Source organism: Cervus canadensis, chromosome 16 (assembly GCF_019320065.1).
Source record: "Cervus canadensis isolate Bull #8, Minnesota chromosome 16, ASM1932006v1, whole genome shotgun sequence".
NCBI lineage: Eukaryota > Metazoa > Chordata > Mammalia > Artiodactyla > Cervidae > Cervus > Cervus canadensis.
In genome coordinates this window covers 17,321,575-17,349,278 of record NC_057401.1, presented here as the reverse complement: position 1 = coordinate 17,349,278, position 27,704 = coordinate 17,321,575, and the positions used below count along the sequence as shown (strand labels likewise).

Genomic DNA, 27,704 nt, shown 5'->3' with positions numbered 1-27,704 from the left:
CAGTATTCACGAGGGCCACTTAGGAACCAACCTAAATGTCCATCTGTGGGTGAGTGGGTCAAAAAAATGTGGTGTATGTACACAATGGAATATTTTCCAGCCACGAGAAAGAAGGAAATATTGTCATTTGCAACAAAACATATGAAACTGCAGGACATTATGCTAAGTGAAATAAGCTAGACAAAGAAAGACAAATATAACTTACCGGTGAAGTCTTTTTTTTTTTTTTCTTAAAGCCAAACTTATAGAAACAAAGAGTAGAGTGTGTTTGCCAGGGCCTGGGAGGTGTAGAAAATCGGAAGAAACTGGTTAAAAAAAAAAGTACCAACTTGCAATTATAAGATGAATAAGTTCTGAGGATCTAATGTATAACATGGTGATATAGTTGATAGCACTGTATTGTACAATTTAACTGCTAACAAAGTAAAATTTAAATGTTCTCACAAAAAGAAAAATGTTAAATATTTGAGGTGGTGGATGTGTTCATTAACACAGTTAAGGGAGTCCTCTCACAATATTTATGCATGTCATGTCACATACTTTAAATATGTTACAGTTTTATTTGTTAGTTATACCTTAATAAAGCTGAGAAAATTTTAACTTAAGTGCAAAGAATCTAAATAGCTAACAACAGAAAATCAATTGAAAGTTTAGAAAGCTTGTTGCTAGTTTTATATTAACTAGCATATATTCAAATTTAGAAACGACTGGTTTTGTTTGTGAGGGGCCAGTTTTTCTATTTTTGATCTTAAATAACCTTAAAGCCTGGCTACAATAATAATAAATAACCAACACATTAGAAAATATTATTTCAAATCAGTGCATTTTCCACAAAGTTGTATATCCAGTCATTATCATTAGCTTAGAAACTTGATTATACTAAAAGCCAAAATATGGTAGTACTAAAAGAAAGGTCCATTTCTGATGGAAGATGTTGAAATGCTATTTACTTATATGCCACAAGTTTTGCATATACTTTTAATTTAATTTACTTTTTATTAAAAATGTTTTCCTTTTATTTGTACTTAAATACTTTTATTGGGTTAAAATTGCTTTTTATCTTTAATGTATGAAATTCTTGACATGTAGTAACAAGGTTGAAATGTTTTCTGAATTGCACAGTTGGTGAAATGTTAAAGAGGAAAGTAAAGTTTTTTTCCCTGTCCTCTTTCAAACTATTTCTGTCTTTTTGATAATTATTTGTTGTGACAGTCTTTCTTCTTCTGACAGGGAAAAGGTATAATTTAGTGAAGACTAATAAGCATAGGGGTTCAGTAATTGTCTCCCCCACATAGTCAGACTAATTGTGTTATCTGTGGCCACCAAATTACATGAAACATAAAAACATTTCATTCATATGTATTTGTTGAAATACCATCACTAACAAGATTTTCTATTGAATGGTTCCCAAATTTTTATCACTAGATGTGTATTTTTGCCAAGAAATTTACATTGCATAGTAATTTCAATGCAATAATTATAAAAAGCCAAAACATATTATCACACTAGAGTAATACTTGTTGACAATATTCATTTGCATATTGGAAAAATATTTGCATTTAGTAAGTCCAATGATATATTCAGTGAAGATTAATATATTACATTGTCACCCAACAAAATGTCACAGTTGCCTCTCAATTTAAGAAACAAAAGTAAATGATAACATAGGCTGTAAACACTATTAACCTATACTATGAAAATAGAACTCAGCTTTTGTTCAACTTATATTTGTATTAGACTTTTAATCTACAAGTATTCTTTAAAAATTCCTAGATAGGAACTTTACTAATTCCTGCCACAATTAAAAGATATTTTAGTCTAAAAGGAAAGAAACCTTCTTCAGAATATTTATAAAAATCCATCTAACCTGAGTATCACGGAGTTTTTTCTTGCCAGAATGAAAAGGGTCCAGCCCTCATATCTTTGAAGTGAACTCTTTTATCTAGCAAGTGGCAAAACATCCCATCCTAACCTTCAGTCTATATCCTTATTAACCAATTCTGCTCAAAGAATTTACTCTCACTGTTGCTGAAGCTTGTGCCTAAATATCTGAAGTAACCAGGTTACCAGTTCCTAAGTTTTGGAGTGCTCTAGCATTGCAACACTTTTTTTTTTAATCCTAAATTCGTAATGCAGTATGTGTTCATTTTTGAAAGTGAACTCTAGTCATAGATTTTGGATCTATCAAAAAGTGTTCAGATATAGAATGTGGATGCACTCTTGACTGTCACAGAAACAATATTGCAAGGTTCTGAATGAGAAGAACTTCCTCAAAGATAACATATAACTTGTCTGACTCAGTTGCCACATTATTCCAGTGTTATGGAACTTACACTCTAGTGGGAAAAACAGACATGCAGCAGCTACCAAAATTGGTCATTACAAACTGTAAAAAGAGCTCTGAGGAGAAAAGCAAAAAAAGACAGAATAACAGGGACAGCTTTCTTTAAATGAGTGTTTAGGGAAGCTACTCTGTGACAGTTCTGTTTAGGCTGAGACTTGAAGAATAAAAAGGAACAAGCAAGAAAAAGAGTGAGTGGCATGACAACTAAGCCAGATATTTTAGTGAAGAGTTGACAGATTTGACAGCATAAGAAATTTTTACTTTTTCACTAAAATATCCTACAAGGTTGGAGGCAAAACAAAGATGAGGTGGGGGTGGTTTTTAAATACAAAACAGAGAGGACTTTTTGTATTGATCAAGTTGTGGGAAAACATGTATTCTCATTCGCAATAGGTACAGGTAGGTGTAAGTTAATGCTGACTTTTTAGAAATCAGTTTTCCAAATAAAGTTGGGCCTCCATATCCATGGGTTCCACATCCGTGGATTCAGCCAACCATGGATTACATTTGCTGTTGGCTGAATTCACAGATGCCGAACATTTTCATGTGGGGGCCAACTGTAAGAGATGAGCATCAGAAATTTTGGTGTCTGCAAGGGTTCTAGAATCAGTTTCCCTGGGATATCAAGGGACATCTCTATATAGGAACCTGGTTTTTTGGCTATGCTGGGTCTTCATTGCTGTGCGGGCTTTTCTCTAGTTGCCACCAGCAGGGACCACTGTTCCTTGTAGTGCAGGGGCGTCTCATTGTGGTCGCTTCTTTTATTAAGGCCCTAGGGCCGTACAGACCCTAGGGCTTGTGAGCATTAGTGGTTGCAACACAGGCTCCATAGTTGCTGCTCAGGGGCCCCAGAGTGCAGGCTCAGTAATTGTGATGCACACACTTAGTTGCTCCAAGGCATGCGGGATCCTCCCGGACAAGGGATTGAACCCATGTCCCCTGCACTGGCATGTGGACTCTCATCCCCTGCGAAGTCCTATGGGAACCTTTTGATGTTGTGGTTTTGGTTGTGAGAAGGTATCCTGAGGAATAATTGCCAAGTATGTCATACTTTATACAAGAATGTTTGTAGTATTGTAAAATATGAAGCATCCTAAACAATCTATAGGGGGTTGAGTAAATTATGTTACTTCTGTGCAGTGGAATACTAGCTGCTATGCAGTTATTAGGGCCTCCCAGGTGGTTCATTGGTAAAGAATCTGCCTGCCAAAGCAGGAGATGCAAGAGACATGTGTTTGATCCCTGGGTCGGGAAGATACCCTGGAGTAGGAAATGGCAACCCACTCCAATATTCTTGCCTGGAAAATCACATGGACAGAGGAGCCTGGTGGGCTACAGTCCATGGGGTCACAGAGTCGGACAGGACTGAGTGAGCACAAATACACATGCAGCTATTAAGAAGGATAATATACACAGTGAAGGATAATATACACAGTAATATACACAACAAAAGGAAAAAGCAACCCTCTGAGCGGGAGAAGATACTTGCAAATGATTTGTGTCATAAAGGGTTAACTTTAAAATAATAAAGAACTCAGGCAGCTTAATATTTTTAAAAAGAAAACAGGTTAAATAATGGGTTTAGTCGCTAAGTCATGTCTGACTCCTTTGTGACCCTAAGGACTGTAGCCTGCCAGACTCCTCTGTCCATGGGATTTTCCAGGCAAGAATACTGGCGTGTGTTGCTATTTCCTTCTCCAGGATCTTCCCAACCCAGGGATCAATATATAATTTATTATATATATATTAAATATATAAATAATATATAATATGTTATATAATTATAATTTATTATATATATTATATATTATAATAATATATACTATAAATAATATATAATATACATGGTATATTATATAGATTACCATGTATATTATATATATTTGTTATAATTATTATTTATATAATTTTATATATATAATATAAATATATATTATTTATATAATTTTATATATAATATAAATATATTATTTATATAATTTTATATATAATATAAATATATTATTTATATAATTTTATATATAATATAAATATATATTATTTATATAATTATAATAAATAATATATAATATAATATTTATGTATACAATATATATTGTAAGATGTGTATATATTATAGAGGAAAGTCTATAATTATATACTCCAGACTTTTCAACAGTGAATATGAAATTATAAGAGATTTACCTTTTGACTTCATGGATTTTTGTTTAATTTTCAGTATTTGTTTAAAATGTGTTAGTTTTGTAGGGGAAAAAAGTGATTTTGAGTGGGAAAAAGAACATTGAAAATGAGCTTAAAAATGTTTACTCCTTTGCTAGTTTACTATTTCAAATTTCCTGTTTCTTAGTAAACCCGAAGGGCATGGTGGTTAAATGAGGAGGATATGGCAATAGCAGGCAGTTGCCACTTAGCTTATATTCACTGTGTTTCATTGGTTTATCATTTCTCTCCTTTTACTAGAATTTAAGCCCCATGAGAGCAGGAACTGCATGTCCCCTGCCGTATCTCTTGGATCTAGAACAGTGCCCCACTCAAAGTAGGAGCTCAATCGTAGCAAATGAGTGTATATTAATAACTGAAAGTGAAAGAGAAGTTTCAGCTGAGATCATCTTGGTGACTGTCTGAGGAAGCCCCTTCCTTCTCTGCTCTTGATTTCCTTTTGCCATTGCTGCCATTTCCCCGTGTTATTTCTCAGTGACCGTTTTGCCACCCTCCCGCAGTTCCCATGAGAATTCTCACCCTGCCTGTTTCTTCTCTCTCCTGTCCCCAGCAGGCGTGGACACTCCTGAGCCTCTTTCTTTCCTGGCACCACGCCTAAAGGAAGCCTGGCTCCTGGGCTGCCACTCATGCCCGGTTGAGTTTTCCCCACCTGCTCACCTGGTTGCCTGACCTTTAGAGCTCACCCTACAGTCCTGATTAGTAGCCTAGCATTTTCATTTCTCTCTTAGAAGAAAAGAGGTTACCGTGATTCCTCCCTTCTATCGTCCCTCCTTCCCTCCGTATCGTTTCGGACGGTTTCATCAGTCACTACTCTTCTGGGAGTTCCGCTCTGCTCCCAGGATAATTGCTACAGACAGCCAACAAACAGTCTGTCGGTGCCACTCCGGTTGCCTGGATTGGATGGTGTTGCCGTTGCTGGTGCGGTGGCGGTGGTTTATCTGACTGCTGCGTTTCTAGTTGGCCACGTGGTCTCCTCCCCCTTTCTGCCGCTCCCCACCCTTTCTGAAGCCTGTCCTCATCTTTCTGCCTCCTCCAGTCGCTCCGTAGGAAGGGAGATGCATGGGTCACAGCACCCTTGCCTTTTTGAGGGGACAGCATCACCAGTCCCTCTGAGACGGCAGCAGCCAGCTTTCAAGTCACTGTGCATGTGGTACTGTGATTCTATCACGTGGTATTTTTTATTGCAAATATGCTACACTCTAGTTAAATTGCTTAATATATACTAGACAGGGACTATAACCATTATTGTAAAACTGTTTCTCTGAGGGGATAAGAGTGTTTTAAGTCCAAAATAATTGGTTTATTATTAAACCTTCTTACTTTAATGCCTTCCTAAGTTAGAACTTTGTATTTGAGTGTTGATATTTTAAGTTAATGGTTGACAGATAAAAGATATACAGAGAAAAAGAAAGAAATAACTTTATTAATTTTCAAAAGAACAAATTGAGTCATGTTTACTACATTGATTTTTTTTTTTAATGAATGTAAACTCCCAAGAGTACAAATAAATTTGTACCTATCTTTTCTCACTTTTCAAGTTATTAAAGCATTTCTAGCATATGAAGAGAAGGGCTTTAAGTCACTTAGAATCAGAATTTGCTTTATTAACCATGGAATATGATTTCTCCTTGACAACTAGCTATTGAAGTTTAGATTTAGATTTATAACACAACTGCAAAATACAGAATTAGGCTGCTCATTCGGCAGTTAGTAAAATGCGTATACGAAATCCACTAATTCCAAGTTTATATTGAATAGCTATTCTATGCTAAGTATTCTAGGCACTGAGCTTGCAGGGAAGAAAGAGGTACAAAGGGCAGCCAGAAACCCATTCTCTTTGACATAGCGAAATGTGTATGTGCATTTACCCTCTATCTTAGCAATCCAGCCTCTAGAAATCTACCCAGAATTAGCTGGTGAAAATACATAATTTGGTGCAAAATATGGCGTAGTGAAAGACTAGGAACAACACAGATGTCTATCTGTTGACAAGCCATGGTATGCCTGCACAGTGGAGGCTGTCTGCCCACCACACACTCTGTACCTTGGAAGCAAGTCCTTTCTTGAAGGGGGAGCTGATCAGAGTATCTCCATGTCTGTCATCAGCAAGTTTGGGTTTTGTTCTAAGGACCTGTTAAAGAATTGTTAACGGAAAGTGGCATCAAGTATCAGAGGTTTCTACGTGGACATTAGATCATAGAGGACCCAGGAGAGCTGTTAGAAAGCTATTGTAATCTGGGCAAGAAATGCTGTTGGCAGTGAAGATGGAGAGAACTACACAAAAATTCCAGATACATTTTGGAGGATTTAGTGCTAGGAGGATGTGGGAGGTAAGGGGAAACAGGAATAGTTTTAGTAAATGCACACAGTTGTGTAAGGGAGGCTGATGTACCTGCTTAGCTGAAGTGCTGCTTCCCACCATGGGGACATCCCAGCAGCCTCTTCCTCCTCCCCAGGTCCTGCCCAGGTTTGCCTTTGATATGTCAGAAAGGCTACTCTGAGAGTATGGTGTTAACTTCGCTGGGCTGCCTGTTAGCAGCATGCCCCTCTCTATGTACCATGTATGTGCAGTGGGGTGTCACGTTGGAGCTTGTCTGTATCTTAACACATGAAGAAGGGGAATATGGCAAAGCTGCCTGGTATCGGGGGAACAATGCAGTGAGGCAGCGCTTCTGAGCCCCGTTGTATACAGAGCACTCTGCAGGGCCTGCTGAGAACTGCACAAGGCAATGATGAGTAGAGGAAAGAACACAGTGGAGATGGAAGTCTCCATCTCAAGTCTAAGCTAATGATGTGACCCTGCGCTGGTCCTCTGGAGCCTCATTGGTCTTGGATATATTTAATTTAAAATATCCCTTAGACATCCATGTGGAGACTTCAGTTAGATAGTTGACTATGTGATTTTGGAGCTTGGAGAGTGGTCACACCTGAAAGTGCAAATTTGAGACTCTTCAGTTCTATATGGAAACAGTTACCTGGGGAGAAGGTATAGACAAAGAAGTGGGGCTAGAATTGAGTCCTAAAGCACTTCAGGATTTGGAGGTTTGGCTGAGAAGGTGCTAACAGTTCCATACAAAATATGAGGATATTTTATAGACATGTCAAATTCGGTATGTCTAAGATGGAACTCCTCTTTTTCTCTCTTTCGTACCGGGTTAGTGGCATTATCCATCATGCTTCATCAGAAACTTAGGGATTGCCCTGGTCTCCTTCATCTCCACATACTTGGTGACCAAGCCCTTTCTCCTTTTGAATATCTTAGCACTCTGTCCTTTACTGTCCATCTCACTCCCATTGCCTTGGTTCCTGTCCTGATGATTTCTCACTTGTATTTCTGCAGATGCACCCTGCTGATTTCTCTCTTCCAACCTCACCTTCCCTCCAGTTCACTTTCTGCAGTTTCCAGAACCTTTTTTAAAATGTTAAGTCTCTTGCTATGGTTGGCATATTTTACAAATAAAAATACAGGTAGTTGTATTGTTGTGCTCAATCATGTCCAGCTCTTTGCAACCCCATGGACTGTGGCCTGCCAGGCTCCTCTGTCCATGGGATTTCCCAAGCAAGAATACTGGTGTGGGTTGCCATTTCCTTCTCCAGGGGATCTTCCTGACTGAGGGATAGAACCCAGATCTCTTACGTCTCCTGCATTGGCAGGCAGATTCTTTACCACTGCGCCACCAGGGAAGACCCTCTCCAAGAAATACAGGGCACCTGGTTAAATATAAATTCCAGACAATAATTGTGAGTATGCCCCAGGCAACGTTTAGGACATACTTAGAGTAATTATTGTTTATTTACCTGAAATTCAAATGAACTGAGCTTTCTCTACTCTCTGTCCAGAAATCCAGTCTTGCTTTAAAAGTCATAATAGTTCAGGGTAAAATCTAAATGTCCTAATGTCACATTATAAAGTCGGTGTGTTCTGACCTCTTTGTGCTGTGTGAACTACTTAACGATGTCCTGAATTCACTGTACTGCTTTACTCCTTCATACCTCTGAGCGGTGCACTTACCTTTTCCCAGGATGCCCCCTCCTCTCAGTTTTCTGATTAATTCCAGTTGTTAAGACTCAGTCATTATCCTCTCTAGGAAGTCATTTCTAACCCCCTACTCCCCACCTTGTGGATAATAATAAAAACACCAGCTTTTCTTCTGCCGTCTGGTAACATTCTTTGCTTGATATTATCACAGAACTTCTCATATTGCAAATTTAATTAATTTCTTACCTGTCTCTCTTTCCTAGATTGTGAGTTCCTTAACAACAGTGTCAAAATTGTTTCCTTTAACTGTACCCTTGGAAGGTAGTGGGCTCTTAATGTGTGAAGGAGCTAATGAATGAGAGTGAATGAGAGCGTAGGAAAGAACCCATAACTCCGCTCTTCCCACCCTGACTCCTCCGTAAGTCTGTGTTGCAGCAAGCTGCTGCCCTTCCTTGGCCTGCCCTCCTCTCTGCCCCCAAGGAAGCTGCATGAGAGTCAGAGCCAGGTTTGATCCCCTGCATACCCAGGGCCTTGAAGTGTAGGTGCCCAGTGTGTATGTACTGCATGAAGAGTGCATGAATGGATGAGTATATCTTGCAGAACTCCAGGTCCTGTTATCCCTTGCATCAGGGGCCATTATCCCTGCACTGGGTCCTGGGGAGGGAAACCTCAGACCGTGACATTTTCGAATCTCTAGGGCAGATTCTGGACAGTGGGAGCTGCAGCTTCTCTGAGTTATGTCTCACCTCTTCTCACACAACTCCACTACTTCCCCCTCCCAACCTAGGGGAGAAGCCCTCTTTTCTCCCTACAGCAGCTGGCGTATAACAGCTCAATAAATGTTAGCAGTCATTCACATATGGAGCCTCCAGGGCTCAGCCCCTCTGTCATTTCTCTCCCACTGTCAAAGCCCATGCCCTGAAAGCCATGGGGACCTGACATCACTTTCTCTTCCAGGGATTGTGGTCTTTACCACTTCTCAAACAAGGAGCAAGGTTTTCTTTGTCTCCCACCAGGGCAGTTCAATTAAAAGAGGACTAATATTAAATGGCTCTAATTAATTTTTTATTAATGTTTAACTGCTAAATTCCTTTTTCAATTAAATAATTGTGTCTTTATGCTCAAAGGTCTTGTTTTTTTCATATATATGGAAGTTCATTTGTTTTATTAAGGGAAGTACCACCTGCAAAAACTATTAATGGCTTGAGCTCTGTGATTAGTTCATTTTAGTGACATTTTGAGATTTAATAATTAATCTGGCTCAAGTTCAAAGAAAGAAAACTCAATGCCAGAAATTCCTAGCCAGCAAGGAATATAAACAAACCTTACAATTTGTTCCCTCAAATAATAAGAACCATTGAGATCAACTTCTTGCAATTAGAAATGTTTTGAGAAAATGCAGGAGGAAAGTTCAAGAAAGCATGTCAAAACAACGAGACTCAGTCTGCATTTTCATTATTGTAATTGATCAAAGTCTGTTTGCAGTAGACTTGGATGTGAATAAATCAAATGTGACTTTGATTTGGCAGAGGCACACGAGTGACTGGCGGGAACACATAGCAGGAGCAGCTTCTGTTAAAGCAGAGCTTGCTTGGTGGTTGTTTCATTCTAATAGCTTTCTAAGCAACCCAGTGCTATCGTACTCACCTAGGCTCTGTCATTTATTTACCCTTTTGGCTTCTACTCCCATCCAGGCAAGATTAAATTCATTTTTGATTACTAATCTAACAGGCGTTGCCTCTGGTCTGAACAAAAAGTACCTTTGGTGACCTATGTACCTTTCCCCCGACCCCATTTTTTTCCTCTTCTCTCTTTCATGTATTTTTAAAAGGGTGATCTAATAACTTATTATTTCATCCTGGTAGTGCAACTTGTAGAACTAGAAAATGTAGTTGAAACAATTTGGCAATATTTTCAAGCTTAGGCATAGCTACTGCTTTTGTGAGGTCTGAATTGTTTCTTGCTATGTTGCAAAATGGACACTGCAAAAGATAATATTCATTTTAGAATATTTTGAAGCAGTTATAAACCAAATTCCCATTATAATTGTGTTGATTGTAGGGGTGGAAAGTGTGGCATATACTGGGAGGCTACTTTCTAGATGAGGCTACTTTCTACTACTTTATAGTAGCCAAATGTCTCTAAGGTTTGAGGACCTGTGTCATACTTCATGCCAAGTCTTTACTTAAATCTAGTTATTAAATCTTTTTGTATTCTTCAAAATGTTTTTTTAAATGGACTCAAAGGTAGCATGGGCTTCCCAGGTGGCTGAGTGGGTAAAGAATCCACCTACAATGCAGGAGACTCAGGGAACCTGGGTTCCATCCCTGGGTTGGGAAGATCCTCTGGAGGAGGGCATGGTGACCCAGTCCAGTATTCTTGTCTGGAGAATCTTATGGACAGAGGAGCCTGGGGGCTACAGTCCATGGGCTCGCAAAGAGTCGGACAAGACCGATGTGACTGAGCAAGTGAAGGCAATATATTCATACTTTAAAATTTTTAGTATCCATTATGCTAAAAATTATTTATTGGTATATAGAGTTTAAATTATGGAAAGAACACAGAGCTTTCAAAGTCAAATATATTGTGTATATCACATGATCTAGTGAAAGGTGAAAAATGTATAGATAGGGGAGAATGTGTTTAGTAATTTAAGTATTTTAGAAAGTTGATCTGTTTCTAAGGCTAAAATTAGCATTATAATATCTTTATCTTATGTGTACTTTGAAAGATATGTATCTACATTCAGTAATTATTCGAGATATATTTATACTAAGCTTTTGCCACAAATGTATTGCTAATTTATAATTTTAAATTAAGACTAAAAAATTTAGGTTCATGTTTTTTGTATGTAATATAACTGGATCATTATGAAACAGCCATGTTTTTGTTGTTCCCATAGAAAGCTGAAAAAAATTCCAGTGACATGGGCAATTTCGTCATTAGTCGTAAGATTGACTCCTAAGCTTTTAGTTGCTTTTGAATATAGTAAACTTTCTAACAATGAAACAATGAATTTACTTTAAACTGTATTTAGATTTTTTTAATCTTGGGATTTCTTTTGTACTTAAGTTTGAACATAGTTATATGTGATATACTTGAAATTCACAAGTACTTGAAACCAAATGGAGACCATTTATAAATACCAAACTCCAGAGGAGTGTGAAGGCAGAATCTTAAAGAAAAAATGGGTTATATTATATGTAACTATGTTCTGTCTGCCTTTTTTCCTAGCTATGAATTGGATTCATAGCAATTTAAAAATAAACATTAGAGTTTCCTAATAAAGGACTGACCGTTAGCTCTATATTCCATTTCCAGTTCTATTTGTATAAAAATTACAAAATAATTTTGAAGTTTATTACAGAATTTTATCTTTAAATGAATATCACACCATCGTATGTATGTATATAGAGTGTGTTACCAAAATACTCCTTGACAGAAGAATTTTCCATTGACTAGGCGAGACTCTAAAGAGAAAAATGAGGTTAGGGGATTGAGCTCCTGAGTTATATCATAAGAACAGTTTTTCATTTTTATTTATACATACATGTGGCACATACAAATAGGCAGACAAAATTAAAAAATACTAGTGACACTTTACATATCTTCAGCTATTATTTGTATTTATCTTCCTCTTGTTCAAAAGGTATATGTGTAATAGTAAATATTCCTAAATGCTGTTACATGTGTGCTTAGATCAGTGTCCAAATACTCAATTCCGTTTAATAATTTAGACTCAGAATTGTTCATTCCTATACCTCTTGTCCCAGTGTGGCCCCAGACATGCGGAATGACATGGATACCAGAGACAGAAAAACCTTGGGTAACCATTGTAACTCACTCAGTTCTCAGCCCTTTTCCTCTGGTTGCAGTTGTTTGGTCTCTAGGTCACGCCCTACTCTTTGGAACCTCATGGACTGTAGCACGCCAGGCTCCTTTGTCTTCTACTGTCTCCCGGAGTTTGCTCAAATTCATGTCCATTGAGTCAGTGTGCTATCTAACCATTCCATCCTTTGCCACCCCCTTCTCCTTTTGCCTTCAGTCTTTCTCAGCATTAGGGTCTTTTCCAGTGAGTTGGCTCTTTGCATCAAGTGGCCAAAGTATTGGAGCTTCAGCTTCAACTTCAGCATCAGTCCTTCCAGTGAATTGATTTCCTTTAAGGTTGACTGGCTTGATCTCCTTGCTGTCCAAGGAACTGGCAAGAATCTTCTCCAGCACCACAATTCAAAAGCTTAATTCTTCAGCACTCAGCCTTATTTGTGGTCCAACTCTGACATCCATACATCTTGCTAGTGCTCAATAATTTCAATCGTGTCTGACTCTTTGCGACCCTGTGGACTGTAGCCCCCCAGGTTCCTCTGTCTGTGGGATTCTCCAGGCAAGAATACTGGAGTGGGTTGCCATGCCCTCCTCTAGGGTATCTTTCCAACCCAGGGATCAAAATCAGATCTCCTGCATTGCAGGTGGATTCTTTACTATCTGAGGCACCAGGGAAGCCCAGGAATACTGGAGTGGGTAGCCTATCCCTTCTCCAGGGAATCTTCTCAACGCAGGGATCGAACTGGGGTCTCCTGCATTGCAGGCGGATTCTTTACCAGCTGAGTTACCAGGGAAGCCCAGAAAGGCTTCCCTGACCAGGAATCAAACCCAGGCCATGAGAGACCTGAATCCTAACCTCTAGACCACCAGGAAGTGTCACATCTGTACATATCTACTGGAAAAAACATGGCTTTGACTAGATGGACTTTTGTCAGCAAAGTGATGTCTCTGCTTTTTAATATGTTGTCTAGGTTTATCATAGCTTTCCTTCCAAGGAGCAAGCATCTTTTAATTTCATGGCTGCAGTCACCATCTGCAGTGAATTTGGAGCCCAAGAAGAGAAAATCTGTCATTGCTTCCACTTCTCCCCCTGCTATTTGCCATATACTTACTAAGTAATCTAAGTTTTGTTCCAGTCAAGCTGAGGTATCCACAAGAGAACACTTATAGATAGCTCTCTCCTTCCTTTTTGATAACTAGACTATGGTTCCAGGGTTCAAGTTTACATTGCCTCAGTTTCCTTTATCTCTCCCAAGACATCATCTTAGAGATCTCTAGTTCTGTTCCATCATTTGTTTTACCCCTTTTTTGTAGTCCAAGTAGTCTGTTCTGTTATGTAATATCTCCAGCTGTATATTGGAGCCTATTTTTTTCACCATCTTGGAAAAGTCACATGTACTAGAGTTTCACATACGGGACTATATGATTGGAATGGGATTATATATTAATAATTCCTAATGTCTTTGAATCAACATGTCTGAAAATTGCATTTTCAAGCTTCATTTTTGTCTATATTTTGCTCATTAAAGGAAAAAACAACTTTTACTCTTGTCATTGCTGTTGTTCAGTCACTCAGTTGTGTGTCCGACTCTTGTGACCCCATGGACTGCAGCATGCCAGGCTTCCCTGTCCTTCACCATCTCCCTGAGATGGCTCTTTTTTGTCATTACCACACCTATTAATTTGCAACATTCGGGAGAACAATAGTACAGCTACTAAAAGGGCTTATCTTAAGCAGGGCTCTTCTTAGCAAAAGGAATGACAGAGGATGAGATGGTTGGATGGCATCACCGACTCAATGGACATGAGTTTGAGTAGCCTCTGGGAGTTGGTGATGGACAGGGAAGCCTGGTGTGCTGCAGTCCATGGTGTCGCAAAGAGTTGGACACGACTGAGTGACTGGGCTGAACTGAACTGAACTTAGCAAAGAAGTAGCATTGAAAAGGACTTGAGCTGCAACATTTTAGGGGCTTGTGTTCTTATCACCGAATTAATAAATAGTACACAATAAGTAGGGCTTCTCTGGTGCTCAGCAGTCAAGAATCCACCTGCCAATGTAGGAGATGCAGGTTCAATCGCTGGGTCAGGAAGATCCCCTGGAAAAGGAAATGGCTACCCAGTTCAGTATTCTTGCTCGGAAAATCCTGTGGACAGAGGAGGCTGGCAGACTACAGTCCATAGGGTTGCAAAGAGTTGGACACAACTTAGCGACTAAACAATACCACCAACATAATAAGTAACCATTAACTTGTCTACACTACAAAAGCAAGGTTAAGCTTGTTAAGGGCATACAAAGCTTTTTTTTTTTTTTAATCTCCTTTTCAATGTAATCCTTCACAAACAATGGTGATTTATAATTTGACTAAAGAAATACAGAAATTCAAACATTTAACATGATACTTTTCACAAATGAGTTTGTCTGTTTTTCCAATATCAAGTCTCTACTGTAAACAACTCAGGCCTAAGCTAATTTGCTCCAGCTAAACACCCCTGGTGCCTGTTGAAATGAGATTGTCACAGAACAATGGTCATTCATAAACAACATATTTGGGGAAAGTTCTGAAATACCAGATTTTGGTGCAGCTTGTGCTTTCTCTGTTGTCAGTATGTGGTTTTTGGTTTTTTTTCCTCTTCTTCCCTGAATTTGGTTGAGAATGATATCCTTCAGTACTTTACTCCAGGGGACTCTCTGATGTGACCTTCTCAGAAACAAGTTGGCCTCATGCATGACTTTCTGTTTCCCCACCCCACCAGCGTCAGCTTCAGTGGAGAAGGGCCTTTGGAAGCCAGGGCAATGGTGCAAGACATGGAAGGTTTGATGGGCAAAGGCTCTTTGTCAGGTGGGAGTAGGGAGGGAATGAGGCGTCATCTGCCTCCCAGGTAGTTCTATTAATTTGAGTGCTGCATATACTCACAACAGTCCTCGTTCATTTCCAGCAATACTTTCCCTCTATTTAGTGATAACTGACATTTTTGCAAAGCTTGAAAAGTCCTTCTGGTGGGGATACAATGATGATAACCCTCAAAATCTATAGCATAGTTTCGGTGCACAAAGTGATGATGCTACTCGTGGGCTCAAGTAGCTGAGAGTGGATTGACATAAAGTTACAGGGCACTGAGTACCTAGCAGAGTGTCCCAAAGTCTAGCATTTTTCCCTGCAATGAAGTCCTGCATTCTGATATTTCTGGCACTATTCATTCCTTTATGTAGATTCAAATTTCCATATTGTATCATTTTTCAACCTAGAAGTACTTCCTTTAATGTTCTTATAGTACAGGTTTGCTTGTGACAAAAACACCCCCCCCCCTTTTTTTTGGTCTGAAAATATCATCATGCCTTCATTTTTAAAGGATATTTCCACTGAATATAGGTTTCTAAATGGACAGTTTTTATTTTCTTTCAGTATATTAAAGTCATTCCATTGTTCTACATGCCTTGCATTGTTTCTGATGAGAACTCAGTATTATTTATCTTTGTCTCATAAATGTCTTTTTGGAGATTTTAAAAGATTTTCTCTTTATCATTAGTTGCTTGCAGTTTGATTTGATAAGCTTTGGTTTTGTCATTTTCCTACTTGGAGTTTTTTTAGTGTCTTGGATATGTAGACTTATATGTTTATTTACTTGACATATTTTTAGTCATTATTTTGTTTCTCCTCTCTTCTCATGCTGTGATTCCAGTTGCATGTATGTGAGACTGCTCAATATTGCCCCAGAGCTCACTGAGGCTCTGGTTCAGTTTTTAACCGTTTTTCTCTCTTTTGCTTCAGTTTGTATAGTTTCCATTGTTTCCAGATTTATTGTTTTTCTGCAGTGTTTCATCTGCTGTTAACCATATCCATTACATTTTAAATTTCATGTATTGTATTTTTCACCTCTAGAAGTTCTATTTGGTTCTTTTTAAATGTTTCTAGTTTTTTTTTTCTTTATGTTGCGTTTTCTTTTACATCTTTGAACATATTTATAGTAGCTATGATAAAGTCTTTATTAATTTCATCATTTCTATCATGTTTCTGTTTTGTATTACAGAACTAGTTTTGTATTACACGTCCCTTCTTTGTGACTGGATGATAAACATTGAAACAGTACATTATTTACTGTCTGTGTTTTTTATCGTCCTTTTAAAAATGTTGAGGTTTTGTTTTTTGGTTGATTTGTTTTGGAGTATATTAATTTACATGTGAATCAGCCCAAACTTTTAGAGGCTTTATTTTTAAGTTTTGTTCAGGTGGATCTAGAGAAGTTCTGTTCAGTAGGAGTTTCTGCAGTGATGGAAATGTTTTATATCTGTACTTTCCAATGGTAGCTACCAGTCACATTTGATTAGTAAACACTTGAAATGTGTCTAGTACATTTAAGGAACTAAATTTTACATTTTATTTTAATTTAAATTCTACTGTATTGGACAGTGCAAGTGTAGAGTTACATCTCAGTTAGTTAGTTAGTTAGTTCAGTCTCTCAGTCGTGTCCGACTCTTTGCGACCCCATGGACTGCAGCACGCCAGGCCTCCCTGTCCATCACCAACTCCTGGAGTTCACTCAAACTCATGTCCATTGCGTCGGGTGATACCATCTATCCTCTGTCATCCCCCATCTCCTCCTGCCTTTAATCTTTCCCAACATCAGGGTCTTTTCAAGTGAGTCAGCTCTTCACATCAGGTGGCCAAAATCTCTTCTTGTGTGCTAATTTATCCTTACTCCTATGGAGGGATCTTCTGAAGTCTCTATACTAAATGCCCTTCAGGTTTGGTGAGGAATCTCTGGTAGATTAGAATTTAAATGTCTCCTAGTCTCATGCAAGCTGCCATAGCTGTTCAATTTACAGTTCCTCAGTAGTTATTCTTTAGCCAGAAATTGACCTTCGTGACCCTGTAGAGTCTCATCCACATACAGATTAATACTCAGCTGAACACTCAGGGTACTCCTATGCAGGTTTCTCGAACTCTCTCTGTGAGTGTTCTGATGCTCCGCCCCACAGATCCCAGCTTCCTCAGACTCCCTGACCAACTGTCTCTATCTCTCTACCTCAGCGAGATCACCAGCCTCTGCTCGGGTTCCCTGTTCCTGTGCAGCAGCCCATAATATGCCTCCAGGCGGAAAGCTGAGGTGAAACAGGGGTCATCTCATTTGTTTCCCTTCCCTCAAGGATCGCAGTAAGGCACCAGCTGCTGTTTAGTATTTGAAGAGTTTAGTGCTTTTGTCCAGTTTTCTAGTTGTTTATGGGCTTCCTTTGTGGCTCAGCTGGTAAAGAATCTACCTGCAATTCGGGAGTCCTGCGTTCAGTCCCTGGGTTGGGAAGATCCCCTGGAGACGGGAAAGGCTACCAACCCCAGTATTCTGGCCTGGAGAATTCCATGGACTGTACAGTCAATGGGGTTGCAAAGAGTCGGACACGACTGAGCAACGGTAACTCACTCACTCACGAGTTGTTTATGGCAGAGGACCTCGTCTGGCACCAGTTATTCCATCTTGTGTTTTCAAGCCAGTAGACTGTGTCTTACCAACACCTTAGTTCTCAATCCGGTGGTAATGGTTGCTGCCTTTGTTGGAGACTGTAGCACATTAAATTGGAGACTTTTTTTTTTTTTATCCTGGCAAACTTATGAGTTTTGTTCATTCTTCATAAAGATAGCAATTAATGTAGGAATTCTGCTATTTACAAAATGTTCACAACAAATAGTTACTCAATGTATGTCACAAATTAGTGGCTTACATTTTTAAGTACTTAGAGGTATAAGTATTAAGACTTTATTTCTACCCTGAGGCAAGAAAGAAGGACAGGTATAGGTTTGGTGTGTTTATTTTGAATGGAACAGAATAAACATTCACTATTTAAAAATCCACTCATACCCTCTTCGGTTGTACTGTTAACTGCCCAGGAGTAGCCAGTTATTTCCCAGTCTTTACAGTAGGCTGCGGAAGAAGACACTATTGTAATCTCCATTTTACACATGAGGAAACGGAGACACAGAGAGGTTAAGAACATTAACAGGGTCACCCAGCCAGTCAGTGGCAAAGCTGAGATCTGTATGCGGTTAGTCTTGCTCCAGAGCCCATGTTTTTAGCTGCAGATTTTCAGAAGAGCAAACAATGTGAACAGTATCCATATGAGTATTTGAGATATAAATGTTTATGCATACATGGTCACTGTATTCCCACTTCCAGATAAAGAAACTGCACCTGAAAAAATTAAGTGACTTTCTTTGTGTCACAGATAGTAAAAGGTAGATTTGGGATTGAAACTATGAGTGTTTGGGTAAAAGAATTGTCTATGTGAATAGTCATCAGAGTGCTGTTTTTTAAATGAAAAAGTGACATATTGGAAACAAAAATAGAGGTAATCATTAAATAAGTCATGGTGTAATGCAAGTGATAAAATATCATACAACTATTTTTTTTTTAATTTAGAGAATGTAAAAAGGTGGTGGTGGCTTAATCACTAAGTTGTGTCTGACTCTTGCGACCCAGTGGATACAATGGACCCAAGGTCCACCAGGCTCCTCTGTCCATGGGATTTCCCAGGCAAGAATTTTGGAGTGGATTGCCGTTTTCTTCTCCAGGGGATTGTCCCAACCCAGGGATCAAACCCACATCTCCTGCATTGCAGGCAGTCTCCTGCATCACAGGCGGATTCCTTACTGCTCAGCCACCAGGGAAGCCCATGTTATAGGATAAATACTTATTTTAAACATATAAACATTTATGTAAGACCTACTTACCCTTGGTTTATTCCTAAAATGCTGAAATAATCAATGTTTCTGTTGATAAACATATTGAGACTTAAGGTGACTTTGTTCCAAGGAAATAATTTAAGGGGAAAAACTTTGCTTTATAGTAATTTCTGCTGTAAAATAGGCTTTGTTAAAAAATTACTTCTGTTTATCTCTAAGTCTACAAATTTCTATTTTTTCTACCTACTTTCATTTTATCTACTCCAAATATTTACAAAACTAGATTTCCTTTCATAAATGATTTATGTTCAGTTTAATTCTTCTGGAAGCTGTTGGCAGGGGTCTGGTAACAATTAGTTTGAAAAAAAAGACAAAAATTATTTTCTAGGGAAAAACTATGGTTTCCATGTTTTTCAACTTTAAAATCTTTAGTCTTCATGTTAAAATAATTAACATATTCAGATTGGCTTTTAATTTGCCTCAGTTGGTGTTATAGGAAACTACTTGGCAGAGTATGGTGAGTAAAGAAGCAGAAAAAAGTGAAGGCAGAAAAAAAGAACAGCCTCTGCCCATGGCTTCCGTCCATGCAGAGGCATCGGCTTGCACCAGCTGTGAGACTACAGCAGCAGAGCTGAAGTCCACCAAGCTGCTAGGACTGCCCCTCTTACTCCTGCATACCAGCTTCTCAGTGGGTTTTGTACCTGTGGTGGCTACTGGTGCAAATTTAGCCCAGTCCTGATCGGAATGGGTGAATGTAACTCAGATGACCATTATATCTACTACCGTGGGCAGGAATCCCTTAGAAGAAATGGAGTAGCCATCATAGTCAACAAAAGAGTCCGAAATGCAGTACTTGGATGCAATCTCAAAAACGACAGAATGATCTCTGTTCGTTTCCAAGGCAAACCATTCAATATCATGGTAATCCAAGTCTATGCCCCGACCAGTAACGCTGAAGAAGCTGAAGTTGAACAGTTCTATGAAGACCTACTAGACTTTCTAGAACTAACACCCAAAAAAGATGTCCTTTTCATTATAAGGGACTAGAATGCAAAAGTAGGAAGTCAAGAAACACCTGGAGTAACAGGCAAATTTTGCCTTGGAGTACAGAATGAAGCAGGGCAAAGGCTAATAGAATTCTGCCAAGAGAATGCACTGATCATAGCAAACACCCTCTTCCAACAACACATGAGAAGACGCTACACATGGACATCACCAGATGGTCGACACCGAAATCAGATTGATTATATTCTTTGCAGCCAAAGATGGAGAAGCTCTATACAGTCAGCAAAAACAAGACCAGGAGCTGACTGTGACTCAGATTATGAACTCCTTATTGCCAAATTCAGACTGAAATTGAAGAATGTGGAGAAAACCACTAGACATACAGGTATGACCTAAATCAAATCCCTTATGACTATACAGTGGAAGTGAAATATAGATTTAAGAGACTAGATCTGATAGACAGAGTGCCTGATGAACTATGGACGGAGGTTCATGACATTGTACAGGAGACAGGAATCAAGACCATCCCCAAGAAAAAGAGATGCAAAAAAGCAAAATGGCTGTCTGAGGAGGCCTTACAAATAGCTATGAAAAGAAGGGAAGCGAAAAGCAAAGGAGTAAAGGAAAGATACGCCCATTTGAATGCAGAGTTCCAAAGAATAGCAAGGAGAGATAAAAAGGCTTTCCTCGGCGATCAGTGCAAAGAAATAGAGGAAAACAGTAGAATAGGAAAGACTAGAGATCTCTTCAAGAAAATTAGAGATACCAAGGGAACATTTTATGCAAAGATGGCTCAATAAAGGACAGAAATGGCAGGAAGCTAACAGAAGCAGAAGATATTAAGAAGAGGTGGCAAGAATACACAGAAGAACTGTACAAAAAAGATCTTCACAACCCAGATAATCATGATGGTGTGATCACTCACCTAGAGCCAGACATCCTGGAATGTGAAGTCAAGTGGGCCTTAAGAAGCATCACTACAGCAACCTAGATGCCCATCAGCAGATGAATGGATAAGGAAGCTGTGGTACATATACACCATGGAATTTTACTCAGCCGTCAAAAAGAATTCATTTGAACCAGTCCTAATGAGATGGATGAAACTGGAGCCCCTTATACAGAGTGAAGTAAGCCAGAAAGATAAAGAACATTACAGCATACTAACACATATATATGGAATTTAGAAAGATGGTAACGATAACCCTATATGCAAAACAGAAAAAGAGACACAGAAATACAGAACAGACTTTTGAACTCTGTGGGAGAAGGTGAGGGTGGGATGTTTCAAAAGAACAGCATGTATACTATCTATGGTGAAACAGATCACCAGCCCAGGTGGGATGCATGAGACAAGTGCTCCGGGCCTGGTGCACTGGGAAGACCCAGAGGAATCGGGTGGAGAGGGAGATGGGAGGGGGATCGGGATGGGGAATACGTGTAAATCTATGGCTGATTCATATCAATGTATGACAAAACCCACTGGAAAAAAAAAATAAAAAAAAAAAAAAAGAAGCATCACTACAAACAAAGCTAGTGGAGGTGATGGAATTCCAGTTGAGCTATTTCAAATCCTGAAAGATGCTGCTGTGAAAGTGCTGCACTCAATATGCCAGCAAATTTGAAAACTCAGCAGCGGTCATAGGACCGGAAAAGGTCAGTTTTCATTCCAGTCCCAAAGAAAGGCAATGCCAAAGAATGCTCAAACTACCACACAATTGCACTCATCTCACATGCTAATAAAGTAATGCTCAAAATTCTCCAAGCCAGACTTCAGCAATATGTGAACCATGAACTTCCAGATGTTCAAGCTGGTTTTAGAAAAGGCAGAGGAACCAGAGATCAAATTGCCAACATCTGCTAGATCATTGAAAAAGCAAGAGAATTCCAGAAAATCATCTATTTCTTCTATATTGACTATGCCAAAGCCTTTGACTGTGTGGATCACAATAAACTGTGGAAAATTATGAAAGAGATGGGAACACCAGACCATCTGACCTGCCTCTTGAGAAGCCTGTATGCAGGTCAAGAAGCAACAGTTAGAACTGGACATGGAACAACAGACTGGTTCCACATAGGAAAAGGAGTACATCAAGGCTGTATATTGTCACCCTGCTTATGTAACTTATATACAGAGTACATCATGTGAAACACTGGACTGGAAGAAGCACAAGCTGGAATCAAGATTGCCGGGAGAAATATGAATAACATCAGATATGCAGATGACACCACCCTTATGGCAGAAAGTGAAGAAGAACTAAAGAGCCTCTTGATGAAAGTGAAAGAGGAGAATGAAAAAGTTGGCTTAAAGCTCAACATTCAGAAAACTAAGATCATGGCATCTGGTCCCATCACTTCATGGCAAATAGATGGGGAAACAGGGTCAGACTTTATTTTTTTGGGCTCCAAAATCACTGCAGATGGTGATTGCAGCCATGAAATTAAAAGACACTTACTCCTTGGAAGCAAAGGACCAACCTAGACAGCATATTAAAAAGCAGAGACATTACTTTGCCAACAAAGGTCCATCTAATCAAAGCTATGGTTTTTCCAGTGGTCATGTATGGATGTGAGAGTTGGACCATAAAGAAAGCTGAACACAGAAGAATTGATGCTTTTGAACTGTGGTGTTGGAGAAGACTCTTGAGAGTCCCTTGGACTGCAAGGAGATCCAACCAGTCCATCCTTAAGGAGATCAGTCCTGGGTGTTCACTGGAAGGACTGATGTTGAAGCTGAAACTCCTAATACTTTGGCCACCTGATGCAAAGAGCTGACTCATTTGAAAAGACCCTGATGCTGGGAAAGATTGAGGGCAGGAGGAGAAGGGGACGATAGAGGATGAGATGGTTGGGTGGCATCACCGACTCAGTGGACATGAGTTTGGGTGAACTCTGGGAGTTGGTGATGGACAGGGAGGCCTGGCGTGCTGTGGTTCATGGTGTCGCAAAGAGTCAGACACGACTAAGCGACTGAACTGAACTGATCCTTTCATTCTGCCAAGGAGAAAGAGCTTTCATATGACATATCATTTCAGAGGGTCTTGAAGAGTCTGGAGATGAAGTGGAGATGGCCTCGGACTGAAAAAAGAGTTCAATCTACTTCCATTATTTCCAGTATCATATTGAGGGACTTCCTTTGTGACAAGTGGTCACCTGGCCTGAGAATTCTACAGGATATATATATGAAGGAAAAGCCTGGTTCTTCTCACTCTCAGTCATAGCAGCTATCTCTACACTCATAGTTACTATGGTTGTTAACTACTCATACAGAATTGATCTGTGTTATGGAAATTATAGGAACATTTATAAATATTCCCTCCTTCACATGTTTTCTTCAGGGGAGAAGTTTCATTAGATGCATCCTTCTTTGTGTCTAAAAGTTTTACTTTAGTTACAGTTATAACCTCCCTAAATCTTTTCCTAGAAGTACAGGCCGTTATTTTAAATGTGATTTTAAAATATCAGTGTTTACCTTGTTGAAGAACTATTTTTGCTTGAAATTCATGTTAGAAACAGAAACATTTCATCATTCTTTTGAATACCCAGATGTGTAATTTTTTAAAGTCTTGATATTAAAAAATAACTTGGGAGAACTTGTTTTTGACAATTTTGTCAGATATTAATTATGTTAACATATTATAAATAACATACATATTCTTCAAGAAATATTCAGGACTTCCCTGGTGGCTCAGACAGTAAAGAGTCTGCCTGCAATGCGGGTGACCTGGGTTTGATCCCTGGGTCAGGAAGATTCCCCTGGAGAAGGAAATGACAACCCACTCCAGTATTCTTGCCTGGAAAATTCCATGGACAGAGGAGCCTAGTGGGTTTCAGTCCATGGGGTCACAAAGAATAGGACACGATTAAACGACTAACATACACATTTTAAATAACATGCATATTCTTCAAGAAATATCAGATGTTTTTGTGACCTTCTTAAAGAAAAATCAGAAAATACAGATAAGCAAAAATTACTTTTTTTTTTTTTTACTATTTCACCTGTTTTTTAAGATACTTATCTTTTCAATTTTTAACATCTCTGAAATCAGAATGTGAAGTTTAATTGCCTTTTTTAGTGGTGCGTATCAGTGATGCATCTTAAATTTGATGGTCTTATTTTCAGTAAAATACAGTTATAGATTCATTGTTGTTTGGGGGTATGTGCTGTGTGCTCAGTCGTGTCCAACTCTTGGCCATCCCACGACCATGGCCCACCAGGCTCCCCTGTCCATGAGATTCTCCAGGCAAGAATACTGGAGTGGGTTGCCATTTGCTTCTCCAGTTTTGGGGGTATAGATCCTTACAAATAGAATAGCAAATCTGAGTGATAGATCACACAAATTGCTTGCACTGATTGGAGGAAGCATTTCCAATAGCAGAGTGCCTTTTTGGAACTGGTGTCTAAGGCATGCTGAACTCTGATTCTGTGTCTATCCTCCTCTTCACTGCCATACCACTCTGGTGGAAAAAGGAAAATTGGTGGGTCTTGGTCCTGGCATGCGTTAAATCCCACAGAGAAGACTGGCAGGAGCACCTCTCTGAGGCCTTCTCACCGTCAGTTCATCTCCAGTAGAAGTACACATAAATAGCTGTTATGTTTGGAAAATCTTTTGATAAGAGTGACTTTAATGTTCTTGTGTAATATTTCGTATCTATATGTACTAATATTTCATGTTAAGTGGTTTGTTTCACTTCCTGGGAAGTAAGTATCTCTATTTCGTCTTCCCTCCTATCTTTTTATTATTGTATACCAGGACATAGCTGTTTAATTCAAAATAGCATCAATATATAATCAGATAGCTTTTTCAGAGTTACCCTGTAGGTATCTATATATTATTTAAATGTAAAGCAAGAATCATGTCTATATGTACTTTATTTTTTTACTAGCTATTTTATTTTTATAAAACCTGTAGTTTGGGTTTTCTTCTAAATAGAAATTTAATGATTTCTTCCATTTATACATGCATGCAGGAAATAATGAAGAATGAAAAATATAGAGAAGAAATCCAAATGAAAAGCCAAGATTTTTATGAAAAAGAAAAGCTTCTTCAGGAGAGCAACAAGGAACTTGCTCCACCAGTTCAAACTCAGATTAAAGGGCATGCCTCTGCTCCATACTTTGGAAAAGAAGAACCCTCAGTGGCTCCCACCAGCACTGGCAAAACCTTTCAGCCAGGATCCTGGATGCCACAAGATGACAAGGGCCACAATCAATGAATGTACTGTGGTAAAATTTTATTTATATGTATGTGACTATTTTAACAAATAAAAGTAAAAAGTTACTTTGTGCTTCCCAACTCTACTATAGTGCTCTTTTCTATTAAGCTTAAGATCTTGTTTTTACTGTTGCATAAAGTGTGAGGTTATCAACCATTAAAACCTAGCTTCTTGTAGACCTAAATCCTTCACTTGGTTTATTCAGTCATCATTCTTTGTTTATGAATTTGCTTAGTTTTTTCCTCTTTTATTTGCTTCCATATATCTTGGTAGAAATGGTAAGGGTAAATAAATATTGAGCTCAGGAAAAGACTGCTATTTCTATAGATTCTAAAGGACTAATTTCTATAATTCTAAAGGATCTGTAGAAATCAGAGAATATAGAAATTCTCTGTTAATGAATTCTCTTAGATTTTTCCTTCTTTGGATTGCTCCCATATATCTTAGGTAGAAATGGTAAGGGTAAATATTGAGCTTAGAGGAAGACTGCTATTTCTATAGATTCTAAAGAATTCCAAAGGACAGTAAGATTCTAAAGGACTAATCAAAAACATGAAACTTGGATGAGGCATGTGGAGGCCAAGAAAATTTACTTGATAATGAAAAAAAAACCTATCTTGATGAGTAGATGGGACAAAAGCTAGTTTATGGTGGGCTTGAGGTTGGAATTTTAAAGAAAGGAATTTGAACCAGTAGAAGTAAAGAATCTATCACAATAGTCTGAAAGGGCAGTATACAAAGAAATGGTTTAGTTCTTTCTGTAAGATTAAAAATTACTTTGAAGAAATGGAAAATAGAGCAGAGTTCTCAGAAAGTGATTCCACTGTTACTCGAGATTACAGTGATTTGTATATTGAAGAAAAGTATAGATACGTGATAACATTAAGACAGATTATATACAAGTGTGTTTTAGAAAGGTCATACACTTTCTGAAGTGCACAATCAAGTTTCTATTGCTAACAGTTCTAATTCCTTTTTTTTTCCATTTATGGTTTTCTTTCTCAGACTTTGAACTTTTTATTTTGTATCGGGGTATAACTGATTATCAATGTTACAGTAGTTTCAGGTGAACAGCAAAGGGAGTCAGCCATAAAATGTACCCATTTTCTCCCAAATCCCTCTCCCAGTTCTAATTCTAATATAGTTCTAATAGTTCTAATTCTAATATAGAGATCACCCAACAGTGTTTGGCATTGTAACAACTACTCAATAAACATGGACTGAAGAAAAGACTCAGATCTTAATGCTCTGAATAATATAAGAAAATCCTTGGTTAAGTGTTTAATAATGAATTCCTAAAAACACATAGGTTGAGATTTTTACTTAATAGAAGGTAAAATGTTTAATTGCTTAAGAAATAAACTACAGAAACGTTGATAAAATGTTACACTAAAACAAGTAATCAAATGTAATCACCATAATACTTAAGGAATGACCAAAAAAGCCCTTAGGTAATATTAACATTCAAGCAGCCCAGTTACTATCAGGCTAATTATTCTGTCTGTTTACATTATTATAAAGTAGTATTACATTTTGGCAAAAAAAGGAACCAGCTCCTAGGCAATATAAAAACATAAAATTTGTTGTGTAATTGACTGTAAAGTAACATGGTCTTGAATCCTTGATTACAGGAAAAATTATAAATTCTAACATGCTAGAATGGAATGCTTCTACTACCAAATTCCTACCAGCTTATTAATTGTATTCTGTATACATCTTTTACAGATGTTTGCCATGGAGGCTGTTTTGTGCGTGCATGTGTGCTCACTCAGTCCTGTCCTACTCTTTGCAACCGTATGGACTGTAGCCCACCAGGCTCCTCTGTCCATGGGATTCTCCAGGCAAGAATACTGGAGTGGGCGTTTATAAGGATCTTAATATATATGACAGAATTTACATTAATTTTAATTTGTATAGTTTTCATTTTAAAATAACTGTTTTAGAAAAATAAAATCTTAGCCAATAGTTAGCAGTAAGATGATGATACTGGCCCGCTATTAAAGTGGGCACTGTCAAAGTGATTTTGAGAGGTGAGAATAAAGTTTGTAGTAATCCATCCACATTACTTCCCTCTAGACTAACATTTTTAGAATGACTGGTTATACTGTTAGGTGGTATCAGAACAGGGTTCTGAGAACATTTAGTCCTACATAAAAACGAGACTATAAACTTGACCTAATTAAGACTGCCTTTCTAAACAATCTTGTTTTTATACAAGGCTTTAGGCCAGACACATGCACTGCAGAATCAAAATTTTACGTAAAATATTTACTTGTCTACCGTATTTCATATTTTAAATAGTTGTATTTGGAGTATTTGCAAGTTTTCTAATGAAAGTGTTTTTCGTCATCTCTTCAAGACAGACTCCAAACCCACGCAGTTTTAAGTTCGGAAGTTAAAAGGTTCATTTTAAAATAGTGTCATATATGCCTTAACTACTCTCAGATAA

The 27,704-nt window shown here is 38.4% G+C and overlaps 1 protein-coding gene across 3 annotated transcripts in view; it reads left to right on the top strand.

Annotated features, from left to right (window-relative positions):
• Positions 1-27,135, top strand: part of NDUFAF2 (NADH:ubiquinone oxidoreductase complex assembly factor 2) — a 164,274-nt gene extending 137,139 nt beyond the window's left edge. Inside the window, exons 4-5 of one of the 3 annotated variants that reach the window (XM_043488483.1) lie at positions 25,010-25,257; positions 26,981-27,135. In XM_043488483.1, coding sequence (XP_043344418.1) covers positions 25,010-25,255 — 246 coding nt within the window. In that variant the 3' untranslated portion in view covers positions 25,256-25,257; positions 26,981-27,135. Of the gene's footprint in view, positions 1-25,009; positions 25,321-26,980 lie in introns of those variants that run through there. The other 2 variants (XM_043488484.1, XM_043488482.1) reach the window with 2 other exon arrangements.
• Positions 27,136-27,704: the final 569 nt, after the last annotated feature.